Here is a 19,101-nt window from a genome sequence, read left to right as displayed (position 1 = left end):
GGGTTGAATTAAAAAAAGATAATATACAAAAAGGGTATTTTTAAAAATCTACGAGCGGGCATTTTGGTTTTTCAATTTTCTTTATGAAAATACAGAAAAGATGTTTTTAGGGTGGAGAAGTTGGTGGCCGGCGTTTACCCCCCCCCCCCCCCCGTGGAAAATAAGGCTTTCCAAATTTGAGAATTTTATTTGAGTTTATTTTCGGTAGGGGGAAGGAGTTTTAGTACTTGTGTATTATACAGCACTCACTCAAGTTTACGCGGTGTAAAACTCGAGAACAAACCGGTTTCTTCGGTTAGTTTTTTTCATGTTAGCATGAGACAATACAAAGACAAGTGACATAATAGGTGTGAAATATATAACTTGTGTTATATATCTGCACGTAAGGGGGAGGTAAAGTATTTTGACAGTTTGAAGTCAGTAAAAAATTCTTATTTCATAATATGCAGAATAATTGTACCTACTTTAACCCCCCCCCCCCAATGTGCAAATATATAGCCCAAATTTTTTTCTAAAGTAACGAAGAAACCAGTTTGTTCTCGAGTTTTACACATCAAAGTAAAAGTAAAATGATCTGTCACTGTGCATCTAGGAGAGGTGGATTTAAGGATCCCCGGTAGCATCTCATCATTACCACTGTTAAACAACTCTCCCCTTAAATTCTCAAGTTCAATACACCTAAAAAGAGAATGTCCCAATTTACCCCCCCCCCCCCCCAAATATCACATTGTAGGCAAGTTCATACTCTATTTAGAAAATCAAGATTCCTAAAAAAAATTTCTAGTGGTAGACAGTTGGCATACACCTGAATCAAAATCGTATTGTAGTTGACTAATTATTTTCACTTAAAATTACATTATACCAGGAATATTTTTACTTAGGTGTAAGGTCGTAGTAATCCAGTAGTTAACCCAGGCAAAGGTGGGTAGGGGGGTGGTGGTGGTTGTGATTTCTCCTCCTCTATAGCCCACCATATTATAATTGTACATCACTACAATGTCAGTATTAGACCTTTTTTTTATAGACTGAGAGACTGATTTAGTACCGTCTCTGAATTTACCATCCTGTCGTTATCAGTTATTCCACTTTGATTGTTAAACATCACTTTCATTTCCATTTATTTATTTTTACTTGTTTTTATCTTTTGAACATGTTGTGACTAATCTCAATTCAAATGATGAATGAATTTTCATTCTGACAATTTTAATTTTGGCATCCTTTTGTCAGGCTTTTAGTTTTCATTACTGCTTACGCATTTTTGTTGGTCCTGTTTTTATTTATTCTATAATATTTATTAAATTCTATATATATTTTATTTATTTATTCTATAAAATTATTATTATTAATTATTATTATTATTATTATGTTATTATTATGTTATTATTATTATTATTATTATGTATTATTACAATGTTATTATATTATTATTATTAATTAAAATTATTATTAAATTATATTTATTTATTTTATTTATTCTATATATATTATTTATTCTCCTGGAAATTCAAATTCGGCCCTTCGGGGCTTGTGATAGCCATTTTAAGAAATAAGTATCTTATCTTCTATGAAATTACAAATTTCAATAACAATATAGATCCTAGAAGAAAACTTGTTAAGGACAAAAAAAAAAAAAAAAAAAAAAAAAAAAAAAAAAAAAAAAAAAAAGGTGACACTGAAAAAAGATAGAAGAATAAAACAGGGTAATAAAAGCAAATTGTTTAAAAGTTGAAAGATAAATTATATTATCAAGTTTTGTTACATTGTTGTACAGCGTGCAGAAACCTGTGGCTAGCTCAAAACTGGAGGGTATTTTGTTCCATTGAATAATAGATTTGTAAATGGGAGATTGCTGGGCAGCACTAGAAACACATTTAGAGATAATAAAGGCTCTGCTGGATGAACGGAGACAGTGGGGTTCCGAATTATTAATATTATAATAGGTTAGTAGTTCAGGAGGAAGATAGTTGTGGAAAGCAGAGTAAGTAAGCGGTAGGTATAGTTTTTGATCTAGTGGAGCTATACCAAAATCTGAGTACAAATCACGGGTTTGATATAGACGGGGAAGCCGAAAAACTGCTTTAATGGCACGGTTTTGGGCAAATTTGAGTTTTTTAGTGAAGGACCGGTTTGTATATCCCCAAACTGATCCGCAATAAGAAAGGTAAGGAAAAATAAAGGACCAATAGAGAGTAACTAGGATGTCAGGAGGAAGAAAATAATTCACACGGTTAATCATAGCTACTTGTCTCAAAATTATTGCTGTGATGTAAGAAATATGATTAGAAAATGACAAGCAAGAGTCAATAGATACACCAAGAAACTTGGCAACCTCCACTTGTGGGAGGATGTCGGGAGAGTACTTGAGACCAAGAGCAGGTTGGATTACTTGTTTGTTGTAGGGGTTCTAAATAATACTACTTGACTTTTTTTGCTACTAATGGTCAGGTTATTCGTAAGACACCATGCCTGGACTCTGTTCAGAAGGACTTGGGCAGAGGTTATTGCCGATGGTAAATTGGTGCCAGTGATGAAGAAGTTGCTGTCATCAGCAAATAGTACAGGATACACTGAAAGGTCCACGTTCATAACAAGATCATCGATATATAGGATAAATAAAATCGGGCCTAGAATGGAGCCTTGCGGGACACCCCTCCGAACAGGTAAGGGCTGAGAGGATACTCAACCTAAGCTCACACTCTGTATGCTTAATTTAGAATATTCTTTTTTGTTTCTAGTTAGAAAGACTCTTAAGTTTTACTTTACTGGTTGTCATTTTTTTGCAAAGAACCCAAGTGAAAACAGAAAAAAAATGACAAAACATCTCACCAGCATTTCAGAGCCTCCATCCACTAAATCTATTTCGTCAATGCCATAAACTCCCGATGAAGGCGAATATTGAAAAGTTAAATGCAGATCTTCTAATGTGACTCCATTATGAAGGACCTCTCCTGACTTCAAATTACTTAACTCTAATAAGAATCGACCTCTAACGGGGTCAACTTCGACTAGATCGTGCAATGTTAGAAAATTACTGAAAAAAAGTATAATTAATAGAAAATTGGTAAAAACCGAGGGAAATGAAGGGTCAAAAGATATTTCTAGGCGGAAAGCACAGAATCAGCAACAAAAGTATTCCTCTAGTTTCTACTGTTTAACGTCCCTATATTCGAAAAACTTTACTATTTACTTCAATTTAAAAAAAAAACAAAAAAAACAAGCAAACTGTTTTCAAATACATGAAGTATGTTTTCGTTTTGAAGAATATATGCCAAATTTAGTAAACAAATACATATCCTAGTGAATATTGTGAGCCGTCCAATGGAATCATAAGTCCATTCTGCAGGCCAAATTGGACCTGCCTCTATAACAAATCTATTTCTAATTTTAGATATCCTGTCATTAGAGTGTAAACACAACAACCATGGTCATTTGTACACGCCGAGGCCGCTAAATAATCGTGTCTGAGCCTAGGCATAAAATAGAGTGTTTTTCCATAGCCACTAATGTAATAGCGTTCAAATACCAAAGCAGCGTTGACATGACATGTCAGATTTTAAATTTGGCAATTTTCAAAATTGCTATCCACAGCAAGTCATATTTCAGATATGACAGGTTTTTTACATCATTGCCGTCCTTTTCAACTTGAATTTTCAAGCATTCACACAAAAGACCAATCTTAAGGGCAAGGCAGGGGCTACTCCCTCTAACATTTTATTTAAGTATTCACTCTTGTTCAAAACATCTACTATGATAGCATGCAAAATTGTCTCCGACTAATCTCGTAACTTTTACAACTTTTGAAATTGTACTGACAGAGATAACGTTCTGTCACCATGTCTTTTACGTCCAAGTCAAAATGAAGGGTTTGATCACTTAGAAAAGCGGTATTTAGTCTCTACTTTACAGCATTTAACCATTTTGGAGAACAGGTATTTTTTTTTTATTTTTTTTTTATTTAACATCATCATCAAAAACTCAAGAAAAAAAGAAAAACATATATCTTAGTAAACAAAAAGTGAAATGGGGATTGATCCAAAGGACCCACCCCTTTTTTCGAGAGAAAACTAAAAAGTAGTGGCTTAAATGTGGAGCGCAATAAAAGGTATACCATAAGTGGGAGGTGTTAGTGAAATACTACAACTCTAGTAGTCACTTCATTGAGTAATCTATCCCTGTGTAATAATCACTAAGAATATTTTTGTCGGCAAACTCCGAACTCTCAAGAATTGTCGCTCAACATACATTTTCAGTATGTCAACTTTTGGCGATTAGAACTGTTAAAACCGATTGTGTAATTTTCAGTAAAATCGCATCCCTTTTTGGGGTGTCTTTCCTTTCCTGAAATTTCGACACTTTTCCTTTGCAAATTACTTTTTAGAGGTATTTTTAACTTACGATACTTTAATTTAGGATCAGTTCTTAGACACGGGATCAGAATAGAAAGCACACATCTTTTTTCGCTTTCAAACCGCCTTTCTATTGACAAGAGTGAATGCCTCTTTACAGGTTTGATAGAAAATACGTGCACCAGGGTTTATGAAAAAAAAAATCCCCCTCTTACTCTATTAAATCATTCACAGAAAGATATAGCACATCTTTTCTTACAAATGCAAGTCAAAAGTTAAACGAGTTAATGACATCTTATTCTATTGAATTTTTAACTGAACATTTTTATGTTATATATCCTAATTATTTTCCATTTAATTTTACTATCGAAAATTCGATGTGTATTTGGCCAATTGGTAATTATTAACCATTTCAAAATAATATTCTTCTCGACTAAGATGAAAGGTTTGTAATTATTGTAATTTGGGATGAGAGAAGCTCTTGTAAAACGTCGACTACTTGCTAAAAGGGGTTCCTCGGAGAATTCCTCAAATTAGCAAAGAGAAGTGAGCTATGAGGTTACGATCATGTCATAATGCAGCAATATTATGAGTCGACCGTTTTACGATCATGTCATAACGCAGTAATATTATAGGTCGGCCGTTATACGATCATATCATAACGCAGTAATCTTATAAGTCGGCCGTTTTACGATCATGTCATAACGCAGGAATATTATAAGTCAGCCATTTTACGATCATGTCATAACGCAGTAATATTATAAGTCGGCCGTTTTACGATCATGTCATAATGCAGCAATATTATGAGTCGACCGTTTTACGATCATGTCATAACGCAGTAATATTATAAGTCGGCCGTTTGACGATCATGTCATAATGCAGCAATATTATGAGTCGACCGTTTTACGATCATGTCATAACGCAGTAATATTATAGGTCGGCCGTTATACGATCATGTCATAACGCAGTAATATTATAAGTCGGCCGTTTGACGATCATGTCATAATGCAGCAATATTATGAGTCGACCGTTTTACGATCATGTCATAACGCAGTAATATTATAGGTCGGCCGTTATACGATCATGTCATAACGCAGTAATATTATAAATCGGCCGTTTGACGATCATGTCATAATGCAGCAATATTATAAGTCAGCCTTTTTACGATCATGTCATAACGCAGTAATATTATAAGTCGGCCGTTTTACGATCCTGTCATAACGCAGTAATATTATAATTCGGCCATTTTACGATCATGTCATAACACAGTAATATTAGAGGTCGGCCATTTTACGATCATGTCAACGCAGTAATACTATAAGTCGGCCGTTTTACGATCATGTCATAACGCAGTAATATTATAAGTCGGCCGTTTTACGATCATGTCATAACGCAGTAATAATATAGGTCGGCCGTTATACGATCCTGTCATAACGCAGTAATATTGTAATTCGGCCATTTTACGATCATGTCATAACACAGTAATATTAGAGGTCGGCCATTTTACGATCATGTCAACGCAGTAATATTATAAGTCGGCCGTTTTACGATCATGTCATAACGCAGTAATATTATAAGTCGGCAGTTTTGCGATCATCTCATAACGCAGTAATATTATAGGTCGGCCGTTATACGATCATGTCATAACGCAGTAATATTATAAGTCAGCCGTTTGACGATCATGTCATAATGCAGCAATATTATAAGTCAACAATTTTACTATCATGTCATAACGCAGTAATATTATAGGTCGGCCGTTATACGATCATGTCATAACGCAGTAATATTATAAGTCGGCCGTTTGACGATCATGTCATAATGCAGCAAGATTATAAGTCAGCCATTTTACTATCATGTCATAACGCAGTAATATTATAAGTCGGCCGTTTTACGATCCTGTCATAACGCAGTAATATTATAATTCGGCCATTTTACGATCATGTCATAACACAGTAATATTAGAGGTCGGCCGTTTTACGATCATGTCATAACGCAGTAATGTTATAGGTCGGCCGTTATACGATCACGTCATAACGCAGTAATATTATAAGTCGGCCGTTTGACGATCATGTCATAATGCAGCAATATTATGAGTCGACCGTTTTACGATCATGTCATAACGCAGTAATATTATAGGTCGGCCGTTATACGATCATGTCATAACGCAGTAATATTATAAATCGGCCGTTTGACGATCATGTCATAATGCAGAAACATTATAAGTCAGCCATTTTAATATCATGTCATAACGCAGTAATATTATAAGTCGGCCGTTTTACGATCCTGTCATAACGCAGTAATATTATAATTCGGCCCTTTTACGATCATGTCATAAGACAGTAATATTAGAGGTCGGCCATTTTACGATCATGTCAACGCAGTAATATTATAAGTCGGCCGTTTTACGATCATGTCATAACGCAGTAATATTATTAGTCTCATATTCCTATCAGTTCATCTTCAAACACATTAAAGGAAGAAACTACGAGCCAATTTTGTTAAATACATTTATGTTGCCATGAAACCCCAAAGATTTTTAAATCTTTGGTCTTGAATGTAAATCCTAGTAATTATCAAAGGAAGATATCAGCGAAATTAAATGAAATTATGAATCTCAATCAGACAATATCTTTTTCAGATTGTGTTTTTGTCCCATTTTTATATTTTATATAGAAAATAAATAAAATATTGAATATTATTTTATTTCAAAGCAGATTTCTTTAAAATGGTAACGATTGTAACTGTATTGTAACTGATTATATCGATATATAATTAAATAATGTTAGTAATTAATAATTCGTAAAAGTTTTGGAATGAATGGCAGTTGAAAAAAAAAAATGTATCTAAAACAATACCAATACTAATATAGTACATCCAACCCTTTCCTCGTGAACCAACTTTTATCAAAAGCCTTACAATCTGAGTTTTTATATATATATATATATTATTTTTTTTATTTGTTTGTATGATTATACGTATGATCTCGCCAAACGAAGAGCATAAATATTTATTTCTTTTATGTTCATTCACAGAACATTACGGCTAAAAGAATAAAAATAAAGAGAACTACATTTATTAGAACTGATTACCCATAGAAAAAAAAGAGCTTATTCTCAACAACTGATGTAGTTACTAGTTTTTGAAGTTTATAGTTAAGAATTTAGTGCCAGTGAGAGCAGAGGAGGTGGGGTAAAAAAAATACATATAGTAAAATATCAAACGTCAAAATAATAGAATAGAATAAAAAGGATAAGAAAAAAAAGAAAGGATAAAAAAGGAAGGATTTTCTAGTAACGTCAAAACAATGGAATAGAAGAAAAAGGATAGCGGAAAAAAGAAAGGAATAAAAAAAAGACTGTGAAAAAAGGGATAAAAAAGAATAGTTTAAGAAAAAGAAGAATTTTCTAGTAAACTATGTAATTTCAAAATAATGGAATAGCAGAAAATGGATAATCGAAAAAAGAAAAGGATAAAAAAAGAAAAAGGATAGTGAAAAAGAAAGAGATAAAAAGAGTACTTAAAAAAAATTCGAGTGAAGTGTCTACCTTAAAAATAATGGAAGAGGAGAAGAAGAACAGTGAAAAAAAGGATAAAAAAGAAAAACAATAGTAAAAGAAGAAAGGGATAAAAAGAATAGTTTAAAAAACGAAAAACTAAAAAAAGGAAATGTAAAAGTAAAAAATAAAAAAAAAGGATAGTAAAACCAAGAAAGGAAAGTGACGTACCTAGTTGAAAAAACACTATTCCTTCGACCATAACTTCTCCTAGCTTCTGAGTCTAGGTCACCGAGACAAAGAAGTTTTAAAAAGGCGTTTGAAAATGGCAAGTCAATAAGGCGACCGTCTTGAAGTGCTTTACCAATAACAACACCAATAAAGTACGTAAGTCTTTCAGCCCGCTCACACTGCTCCGAATCCTTCAACAGACAAAAATATTAAATAATAGAACATGATAGCCAAATTCGACTACATAATTCAAACAGTGACGTCAATTTATAAAAACTTAAGAGAGGGGGGGGGGGCAATTTGACGTTTTTTTTAAAATACGAAGACAAAGGCATTTATCAATGAAAATACAACACAAAAATGCATTTTTCAAAATCTAAAGGGAGGGGAATCCAGGGGAGGCACGTGCCTCCTTTCCCTGCCACCCTAATAAACGACACAGAATGACTTTTTTGTGAACAAACTGATGCTTACAGTTTCTTTCTCTAGTTATAATCAGCACGATCGATTGATAGACCCAATCTGACCCGCCTCTAGCATCTTATTCCTTTCTAAACATTACAAAAAAGTTTCAACACCACTAGCAAATTAGTTGGAATTAATTTCAGACCCCTCCCCCCTTTGCATATTGTCGCCGGGGAGTTAATTCTCTATGTTCTGTACGCCGGGGAGACAAGCTTTGAAGTGGATGTATTTTTTTCTTTCTTACAGAAAATCTCATAGGTCAATTCTTCAAAAAAAAAAAGGTTAGCTTTACTGCTCTAAAGCTCTAACAAAAAGAAAATAAGTAACGAAGAGACACAAAACACCGAATATTTTATAGAATTTTTACTCAGCGATAAAGTTAACAAAAAAGGGAAAAATGGACTAAAATACAATAGAAATAGGAAATGAAAAAGTTAGTAATGACAAAAAAAAGAAAGAACCCTGGAAATAAATACCTGTGGCAAAGGAGGGAAAAAGAGACCACCAAGTCTTCGGACATAATAGCCAGGTGGTTTCCCTTCCATTTGGTCAAGGCTCTCGGCCTCAGGATGAAACTCATCATCGCAAAGCCAAATACCTGTTGAACAAAAATATATTAAATATTAACAGTAAAAAACGAAAAAAAAAACAGAAAAATTAAGTCGATTTTTATGACAAAAAGTTAGTTTCTCTTCATCCCGAGAGCAGTTTGTTCCTTTCTTTGTAGGTAAACAATCAAAAATAGTTTTTAGAACACTATATCAATTTGAACAAATTCCAATTGATTATTTTCTGCTTCTTATAAAGTTAATTATCATTTTTTGTTACCTCAGAATCACGTAAAATTCAGCTAGATATGGTGATAACCAAAACTATTCCTAGCTCTGATTCTGGTTCTCCCTCACAGTTCCGATTCCGATACAATTTCCCACTTCTACTTCAAATTTGTAGCCAAATTGAGCATGTCATTCAATACTAGTCACAGTGTATTTTATCAAAAACTAGGCACATACACTGGATCTGTTATCGGGGATGGGGGAGGGCGCAATAATGAAAATATATCATTGAAAACCTGAATAAGCAATGCCTAAGAATTCAAGAAAATACAGGAGTTGGAGAGAGGGGGCCAAGAGGGAGCCCTGCATCCCAGTCACAAACATCATAAAAGAAGACAGTTACTAGGTAGGCTTAAAGAAAACACGAAAGTGAAGAGACTTGTCTATGTCTCTTTAGAGACATCTTTTTACGTCGTCTTTACGTCTTTTAGTGAATAGACGCCTTACAGAAGTAAATAGGGTAGCGTTCACTAGCAGAATCATGAAAATTTTGAAACCTAATACTTTTTACTAGAGACTTAGCAGTCGGTGATAATTTTACAATAGGCCACTCTAAGGTGATAGCTAAGATACAGCTTAATACTTATTTAAGAAAGGCCGAGTTGGCAGACGTAGTTCAAAAAATCTGGATAGAAGGGAAAGACAAATCTTTAAATTACGGGAAGGTCTCTCCAGAAATAAATTCTAGCAAAACAACAAAATCAACATGTAATATATTGGTTTCATAAATGCCGTTCCCTGACGTAAGCTAGTTTAGATTAAGTTAAACTTTGGTTATAAATACCAGAAATGGGTTAATAACCTAAGCTAACCTAACCTGTAATCATCAAACCTTGCATTAAATTGAAAAAGTTGAACCGCATTGCTAACTATATTCAAGGAGAAAAAAAGATATTTCGGACATTAACCGGTGAATGTCGACATTCACGAATTTCGAATTCATGAGTGTCGATATATATATATATATATATATATATATATATATATATATATATATATATATATATATATATATATATATATATATATATATATATTCGGATATTCACCGGTGAATGTCAACATTCACGAATTTCGAATTCATGAGTGTCGATTTATATATATATATTCGGACATTCACCAGTGAATGTCGACATTAAGCTTTCTGAGATTCACAGTAACATGTATATACTGACCAATTCCAAATATTCTCAAATCTTACCCAAATCTTTGCGCTGTAACTCAGCTGCAATAAGAGCATAAAATTCAAGTGTTGGTCCAAGACCAGTGCCCTCCTCATCGACAAATTCGACTTCTAAAATAGCTCTACGATCCGCATGCGTCTTCATAACCTGCATAGCCCAATCTAAAAGGATTGGTCCCCGAGGCACTCGAACTCTTTCATGTTTTAATCGGCCAAGGCGGAATTCGCTGCCGTCGTCTCGTCGAGGTCCTGCTACTGTTGAAGAGGACAAGCGATGACGCTCTGCAGCAGTGTCACGTTGCTGTTGAAGCCAAACTATAGACCTAGAGGATGAACATAGTATCAAATAATATGAACTGCTTGGAATAAAATACAAAAAAAAACATCCTCTACAATTTGAAATTTGAATACGAAACTGTATCAGAAAACTTCCTAAACAATTAAATTTCTCTTTTCGTTAATACAAAACACGAATGTTTGCAACTCAGTTTGCAAACATTGTGCTTGTAAACAAGCACAAACACAGCTTGTGCCACCTTCATTAGAAGGTGGTACAAACTGTGTGCCACCTAATTGTAAGATTCAACTTACAATTAGGCAATATTAAAGAAGAAAAATTTACAACTAAAGACTTTGAATGAACCCTGTTAATGAACTCTCTCAGACAGATCTAGTAAATTAATCGGAAACTATTTGTGACCCGAAAGTATTTATTTTGTTCTGTATAAGTACGTTTGTTTTATTTGTAATGCTTTAGTTTTTCTGCTGATAACGACCACTGGTATATGTGCTCAAAATATCCAGATTTTTTATATCTCTTTTCACTGTTTAATAAAAGGAAAGAAAAACGAGCAAAAATGGGGTTTTTATAGGCCAAATGAAGATACTGAAAAAACGAAGCGAATATTTCGAGAGGACAAACGCCTCTCTTCTTCAGCGCGAAAAAACCCCATTTTTGCTCGTTTTTCTTTCTTTGTGATGTCAGGCCAATGTGGTTTAAGAAATTATCTTTAATAAAAGGACTTATCCCCGCTTGAACTTTTATTTGTTCAACTTAAAACTTTACCAGTTATATCTCTTTTTTATTGCTCAATACAAAAGTACGTACGCTAAATACAAATCGAATTCCGAATCGCAATATGAAATTTGGCCTCGATTATAGTTTTTGTGGTACAATTTTAATTTTATTTCTAGTCTAAAATACTAAAAATTCATGAAAAGGAACTTAACTTAATCTTCGAGTAGCAATTGCGGGTATAACATAAATTTGACTTCACATTTGAATTTTGTTTTTAAAACTACATTAGAAAACTTCCCAGAAAAATTAATTTATATCCTTTCAAAATCCAAAGACCCACATATCAACTTTAAGATATTATTCCGTAAAAACAGTGGGTCATGGAAAAATGCTGATTGAATGCCGAAAACCAGCATTAGAAGTTGGATAGGTTAGGTTATATAACCTAACGCAAAGATAATTTTTTCGAGGTCATTAGTTTCACATTGTGTTACTTCTCGTACTATTCCAGCAAGAATTAATATCATTAAATAAAACAAATTCCAGCGCACACAGAAATCGAGTCCCAAACCTCCAGTGTTCGGTTCCAATGTTCCCAAATATAAACCCCTTATCTAGGGGTAACCTAAACGCATAAGACAGAACAGGTAGATCTAGAATACGAAAAGAACTGAATACACATGCGTCTGACTTACACAACCGCAACAGAAAATCTTCACAATCCTAGGTGCCGAAAAACTGTATACAAAATCTCATAAAAATGAAAAGCACTTGCTTATTTCAACACAAGCCAAATAAGGATATTAATTAGTAATCTATTTTCGTCATAATTTAAATCACACTCTTCTGATGCTTCATTAATTATTCACTTTAATTAATATTTCACTAATTTATTAATTTTGTTAACTTATTTCATTCGCAGACTGGCTTCTGATATTCCACTCTTAAGAGAGCAAAGAGTTTAGACACTGTGACAAACTCTTCAAAGCTTACAAGAATCAACACACAAGCAACCGCCTGCTTAATGCAACTTTTTTCTCAATACTCAGGGATATTAACTAAATCCTCCCCCACCCCGACGACCGCTGTTGGACTAATACCTCCCCGTGTTTCAGAACGCAGGAAATATCAAGACATTATTTACTGATAACCTTTCAAAAGACATGAAATAAGGACGCTGCTGTATTAAGCAAATACAACTATTTAAACCGTATCATCCTAGACAAAAAATGATTGTGACAAAAAAAATTAAATCTTTTGATACATTGTTCTTGTGTTGGAGCATGTATCCTTAAAATATTAGGATAAAAAAATGAGTAGACCGGCTAGAAGGTTGAGAGGAGCTACAACCCTCTCCTATATTTACTAAGAACAATCTTGCATGTTCAAGACAACTTCTTTTTGGTTGATTGTGTTTGGATGGATGAGTAAGGTCAAAACCTTGTTCAAGTGCTTGTCTATTCAATTTTTTCATTATATTTAATATAATATATTTCGTTATATTTAGTTCTCTAAAACAGAAGAGGGGCTACCATCCCCTTCCACGATCCCCATCTCTTTACACTAAAGTTCGCTTTTGCATAAGAATAGTTCAAGACATAAAGGGTTCATTTAGGTATATTTTTTCTTTGCACAATGAACTTGGATTGTCCTAAACAAGAAGGTGACTTACACCTCCACGACCCCCTCCCTAAATCTTTAAAATTGATCTGATATATTTCTTTGGCGAGCTCGAGATTTGGAAAAAAATGTTGTTCATTACGCAGGCGGCAATATGGAGAGGCAGCTTAGAACTACAATTTTTTTTTTAATATGACGTGGTTTTTAGGGGCGACGTTACTCAAAGGTAAATGAAAAAAAAAAGAAAAATACCTGGATGTTCCAAAGGCAGTAGCACAGAAGAATGCTTGTCGTGTCTCTAATGGGAGCAATGGAGGACACATAGTAATAAACTTACTGCACCATGTTGGTAGAGCATTCGCTGCCACAGCAATGCTGTCACTTAACTGCTGGCTCAATTTATTGCAAAGCCTGTAGAAAAAAGAAACAAGTCATAACAGATTAAAGGTGCAAACTATTAGCGGCTTGCAAATAAATGCGCGGCAATATTACAGTCAGGCACGGAAATAAAATCAAAATTATGCACGACACCCGCTAAAATTTAGTGAATAGAACATAGAACATAGAATAGAACATAGGCTTTCAAGCGTAGGCTAAATGTTTTAACAAAATGTTTTAAAATAGGAAAAAATGGAAGCTTAGAACAGCAGTTTCCCTTAAAAATGGATCTGGCAGATCCATTTATGGCAGATCCAAGTTATGCAATAGTTGGGAACAAGTTAGTGCTGATACAAGCTTTTTAAACCAATACCTTGTCATTGCGAGTTTCCACTTTTGTAATACAAGTATAACGTTAGATAAATGAAAAACGAATATCATTCATAAATCTCGACTTCTTTTTCAACAGGTGTGACTATAATATGACTCGAGCACAAAAAGTAACTTTTGACGTGATATTCCTCTTACCACTAGGTGCAGATAAGCCGTTCACAAGATAAATTGGTTGAATCAAATTTGTAATTCTTTCATTCTAGATTTTAGCATCAAGCATCCAATCGATTCTAGTGCAAATTCTCTAACAATAACAACTAATACCCCAAAACAATAAACAGCTCTTCACCATTAATCAATATTTATTTCACAAGCCAATTTTGACTAACTGCATACTCAAATGTAACTCGACCAATTTTAAAATGCTGAAGCGAACAAAAAAGAACTTTGGTTTTTGTGATTCACGATTGGCTCAGAATTGCCATAAGCACAACCAGGCACATGCACAGGATTTTATCTTAGAAGGGGCGCACATTTAAAGGGGGGTGGAGGTCTCAACTTAAAAAAATAGGATAATACAATTCCCGACACAAAAAAAGTTGGAGTATATCAGAATCAAGACATGGAGATGAAATCGGGAATAAATCAGAAAGAGAGAACATATCGGCAACGTTCTATCACTAAGAGTCACAAGTTTTTAAAGTCTATGTTCCAAACGCAAATTTTTTGGTATGTTATTTTTCTGGATTCCTACGGTTTTAATGCTTGGGGTTGTCCAAAAATTCTTAAATTTGAAAGAAATTAAAAAAAAAGACAGCAAAAACCAGAAAAATCTTTTCATTTCAGAAGAACAGGTGAGGTGGGACTCAGCTTTATCCGTCTATACAATTACACTTACAACTTTTTTGCTTTTAAACTTTGCTTTGCTTTTACTTTGCTTTTTTTAGATTGAAATCTGTCCAAAAACGTATGCAAAATATACAGAAAAACGAAGGATTTGGTCTATTTTTAAAGCAAGTTTAGATCATTTCCTAAGAAAAACATAACCAATGTCACGGTTCTGACTCGGATAATGAATGGAATTCACGTTGGTGAATCCCAAGATATAAATCTGATATAAAAGTTGAAATTGTGGCTAAATGCAGAGCACGACCGGGTAAAGCACACAGACACAGATTTATTGGGGGGGGGGAATTTAATCAACCAATTAAAAAACAGCAAATCCAATAAAGATATAGGCCAATGGTGGAAACACGGTAGATATGCAGATATTTTGGGAATTAGAAGAGGCCTAAATGACCTCTTCCCTATCCCCTTTCTCCATTTATAATTATGTGCTTGACTTAGAATGACAGCTATCATTTAATATTTCCATATCCAGACTCTGGCACAAAGCAATTCTTGTGGCAAAAAAAAAAAACTTTAAAAAATATAAACCATGAAGCGCTACCAATTAGTATTTAATACTTTTAAGCTGGTTAATATATAAAAAAAGCTTTTGTAGCAACTTCCACACTTTTATGAAAGAAGTGGAAGAAAAACAATTTGTGGTCGTAATGACCTGAGGTATGTGTCCCCTTTGGAACAAGCAATTTTGCGACAAGCCTACAGGTATGGCCTACATCAGGACATGATACTTAAATAATTGGATTTTATTAGTCTCAAATCTATCCATTCACAGAGCGAGAATTGTGATGCTGTTTAGGCTTTTTCTTGGAGAAGGATATAAACTTGCTAAAAAAAAAAAAAATAGATGAATTGTCCGTTTTTCAACAATTTTCAACCACTACTCAACACATTTTCAATCTAAAAGACCATGCACAGCAACTTTCAAAATTTAGTTAGGTAAATGGAAAGACCTGAATCTCAGCTACGGAATTATAGCCAAATAGTAGCTTCCGTTGGTACATTAAAAAGGCAAGAGAGTAGAAAAACAACATACCAAAAATTGGATCCTTTAATACTTCGTTAGGTGTGATAGAAACTAGTTACAGTACAATAGCGACGTTCATGAAATTTATATAATATATAAAATAGATAGCGACGCCATCTCTCAAAAGAATAGATAGTAACGTCATCTCTTCTTCCATAGCTAGCACTAACTCAAAAATGAAATAATAAATTTGCAGTCATATCTTAGTGACAAGGAAGCTAAATATCGTTTTGCGAGCCTCGGGGTCGGCTGACCATCACAAAGACAAAGGACCCTTTGGCGAATTTTCCTAGGAGACTATCCACCATCGAAAGCGGTCGAGAAGATGTGGTTTGACTGAAAAGACAGTGAATTTTTAAGTCCCTTTTGTCGGTAGGCTAGTCAATCAAATCAGGTTGCGAGAAAGAACTACCAAAGCGGCCAAATTATCTAATGATAATTCATTGGAGCTGATTTTTTTATTTTTAATAGCAGGTGTGCTAGAATATTTTTAGGAACTGCCCTTTCCTCAACTTTAAAAAGAAAAGTCTGCTCCATTTAAGAAAAGTCTGCTCCATTTGCTAGAATATTTTTAGGAACTTCGTTTTCCTCAGCTTTAAAAAGAAAAGTCTGCTCCATTTAATCGAAAAATAAAAGTTCATACTTTCTAATGATGTCAGTTTCATTAGGACTTCGACTAGAGAAGTAAAATGGTTTTTCTGAGATTTTCGGGAAAGTAGGTGTCAATTTTTAGTTTTCTGTCATCTATCCGGATCTGTAATCCAATCTCTAAAAGTTATGGCAAGATCGCCTAATCAATTCTAAATAGTTCGGATACACAAACTAAAAAAGTTGATGTTGGCAAGATAGGGAGATCCTTCGTATCCTTTTAATAGTGTTGAGGATAGTACATGCATTAAACATTACCCTCAAAAAGTAGGTTGAGTATATATTATTATTATTATTTAAGTTAAATAATAAATTAGGTTAAATTAGATTAACCGAACTAGGTTAACCTTATTAGGTTATATTAGGTAGCCTAATAGATTAGGTTAAATAAGAAATTTTTAGGTTAAAAATGAATTAATTTCAGTTTGGAAATGAAATGTCATGGTTTATTTTAGCTAAGCAATTCTCAGCATAACACCGTCAGCGTTAGCCGCTTAAGGCAAAACGCAGGCCTAAATTATAATTTTAGATATTAAACAATGCCCATATGGAACTCCTAAATATCTAAATTAACAGCAATATTCAATAGCCTTAAATATTTTACCTTTTGCTGCCAAAATCATCTGCTCCTACACCAAGCTCATGTATTTCTTCATTAGATAAGATATACAGTTGTTGTAGTACAGTGACGACGCTCATTAAATCTGACGGCATCTCTTCTTCCATAGGTAGCTCTGGCTCTGATTCACGTCTTTCTGAGTAAGTTATAGTATAGGTGGGCTCCCATATTTTTCTCATTTTATCCTGCCTAGAAGACGGGGTCTTGTTCATCAACTGTTGACAAGCTTTAAAGATTGACCAACGATCATTATAAAGAGGGAGCTCAATTTCAGGGGAGCCAGGGTATCCTGGACCTTTCAACACCAGTCGCAGCTTTGTGGCTTGATCATCAACGGCCATTTCTTGTTCAGTCGCTTCATAGCCTGGAGTGGGAATGTCTATGTCAGAGGTCTGTTGAACGTTGGTTCTTCCTGGTCTTGGGTCAAATGCTGGTATCAAAGCGGAAAATTGCCGCTTTAATACGAATTCATCATCCCAGCCTTTGCGCTTGGAAACTCGAATCTAGAAATCAAATTAACTTTAATTAAAAGTTTCTGTTGCTACCGAGGAATACCGTAAAAAAACACTTACCCTGCGCTAGGTATTCCTTAAATACGCGTTAAGGCCCAATTCCTGGTCTATATAGCGACTGTTCTAAATACACACCTGACAACTGTTCTGAATAAATCAACAAAAGTTTAGAACATTTATTAGCACACCCTAGGAAGACTTACTAAGTATCTGAAAAACCTGAAAACTTCTTCTTTATTTCTTGATATTCTTGTCCAATTTAAATTAATAACGTTGTTTAAGTATGTGTTCTCACCGCTAATCGATTAATCGCTAGCCTGGATAAGTAAGAATTTATGGTTTTAAGGACAAGTGCAAAGTCCGTAAACCGTTCAAACGGTCCTTGAAAAGATTGGACGGTTATAGGTATGTACATAGATTTAAACCTACCATTTAAAGCGCGTATTAGTAAACATAAAGCAACAGCGTCCACGAATCGTGGTTGTTTGCATAGATTAAAGTTTTTACTTCCATACTCAATCCTTAGAGTTTTATATTTTGCATTAATTGATTGTTAGGTTAAGTAATGCCCCCGAGTGTTTGAATGTTGACTTACCCTTTAAATTTACGAGGGCTACAAATTGTCCAGAATAATTCAACAAAAATTTTCCATCATTTTTTAGCTCACCCTAGGAAGACTTAAAATTTGTCTGAAACTAAAAAACCTTTTTTTTTTTTTTTATTTATATACTTGACCCAAGACAAATTTTGCACAATTAACTACAGTTAATTTAGGATTTTTTTTTTTTTTTTTTTTTTTACCACCTAAATACTCCTTTTTGAATAGACTGAAACTTTTGATTGAAAATCAACATTGTCATTTATCAAGAGCCGGAAAAAGTTTGTTTTCCCGTTTGTTAAAGATAAGAGACCAAATTAAGCATAAATCCCCTCATTGTGAATAAATAAGGGAAGCATTGAGTTTTACCTTTCTGTATGCCTTGGTATAAGTTGATGTGTGATAATCGTGCTATGTTAATTCAAATAAAACTAATGTTGTCAATTTAAATAAAACTGGTCAGATCATTATTTTAAGAAAATAATAAAAAGTGGAATACATTCAGTTTTAATCTGGTTTAAAATTTATTTCTGTAAAAAGAAAGGACTGAATTTGGACACCCTTAAAACTATTGAACCTGAATGCGTTAGGCAAAAATTGGAGTAGAAAACTTTAGAAACATTTTCAACTGATACATCGCCAGTTGAAAGCAAAACCACGCATCTAAGTTACCTTTACATTTCCAAAAAAAATGAATACAAATTTTTAGGAATAAAGTTTCTAGGGAAAAAATAATTCAGATCTACGATACCGATCAATGGATTCTTGGGTTAAGACACGCACACTGAAGCACACTAAACAAAAACACAGGGGTGATTTTTATTAAATTGCGACAGTAGCGACAGAAACATAGAACTCCACCAGATTAAAAAAATATAAACCGAAAC

The 19,101-nt window shown here is 33.9% G+C and overlaps 1 protein-coding gene across 4 annotated transcripts in view; it reads right to left on the bottom strand.

Annotated features, from left to right (window-relative positions):
- The window catches only part of Ufd4 (ubiquitin fusion-degradation 4-like), a 145,854-nt gene that overhangs the window by 5,029 nt on the left and 121,724 nt on the right, over positions 1–19,101 (bottom strand). For all 4 annotated transcript variants that reach the window (XM_089092565.1, XM_089092563.1, XM_089092564.1 and 1 more), the window contains 6 exons: positions 17,090–17,607; positions 13,446–13,604; positions 10,574–10,878; positions 9,013–9,134; positions 8,072–8,262; positions 2,827–3,031 (listed from right to left, as the gene is read on the bottom strand). In XM_089092565.1, coding sequence (XP_088948691.1) covers positions 2,827–3,031; positions 8,072–8,262; positions 9,013–9,134; positions 10,574–10,878; positions 13,446–13,604; positions 17,090–17,607 — 1,500 coding nt within the window. The remainder of the gene's footprint in view (positions 1–2,826; positions 3,032–8,071; positions 8,263–9,012; positions 9,135–10,573; positions 10,879–13,445; positions 13,605–17,089; positions 17,608–19,101) is intronic.

Source organism: Artemia sp. Qi Xiang Cuo, chromosome 7, assembly GCF_049724085.1.
Source record: "Artemia sp. Qi Xiang Cuo chromosome 7, ASM4972408v1, whole genome shotgun sequence".
Classification (NCBI taxonomy): Eukaryota; Metazoa; Arthropoda; class Branchiopoda; order Anostraca; family Artemiidae; genus Artemia; species Artemia sp. Qi Xiang Cuo.
Note: the sequence above shows the minus strand (reverse complement) of the source record. Positions and strands in the feature narration are given on the sequence as shown.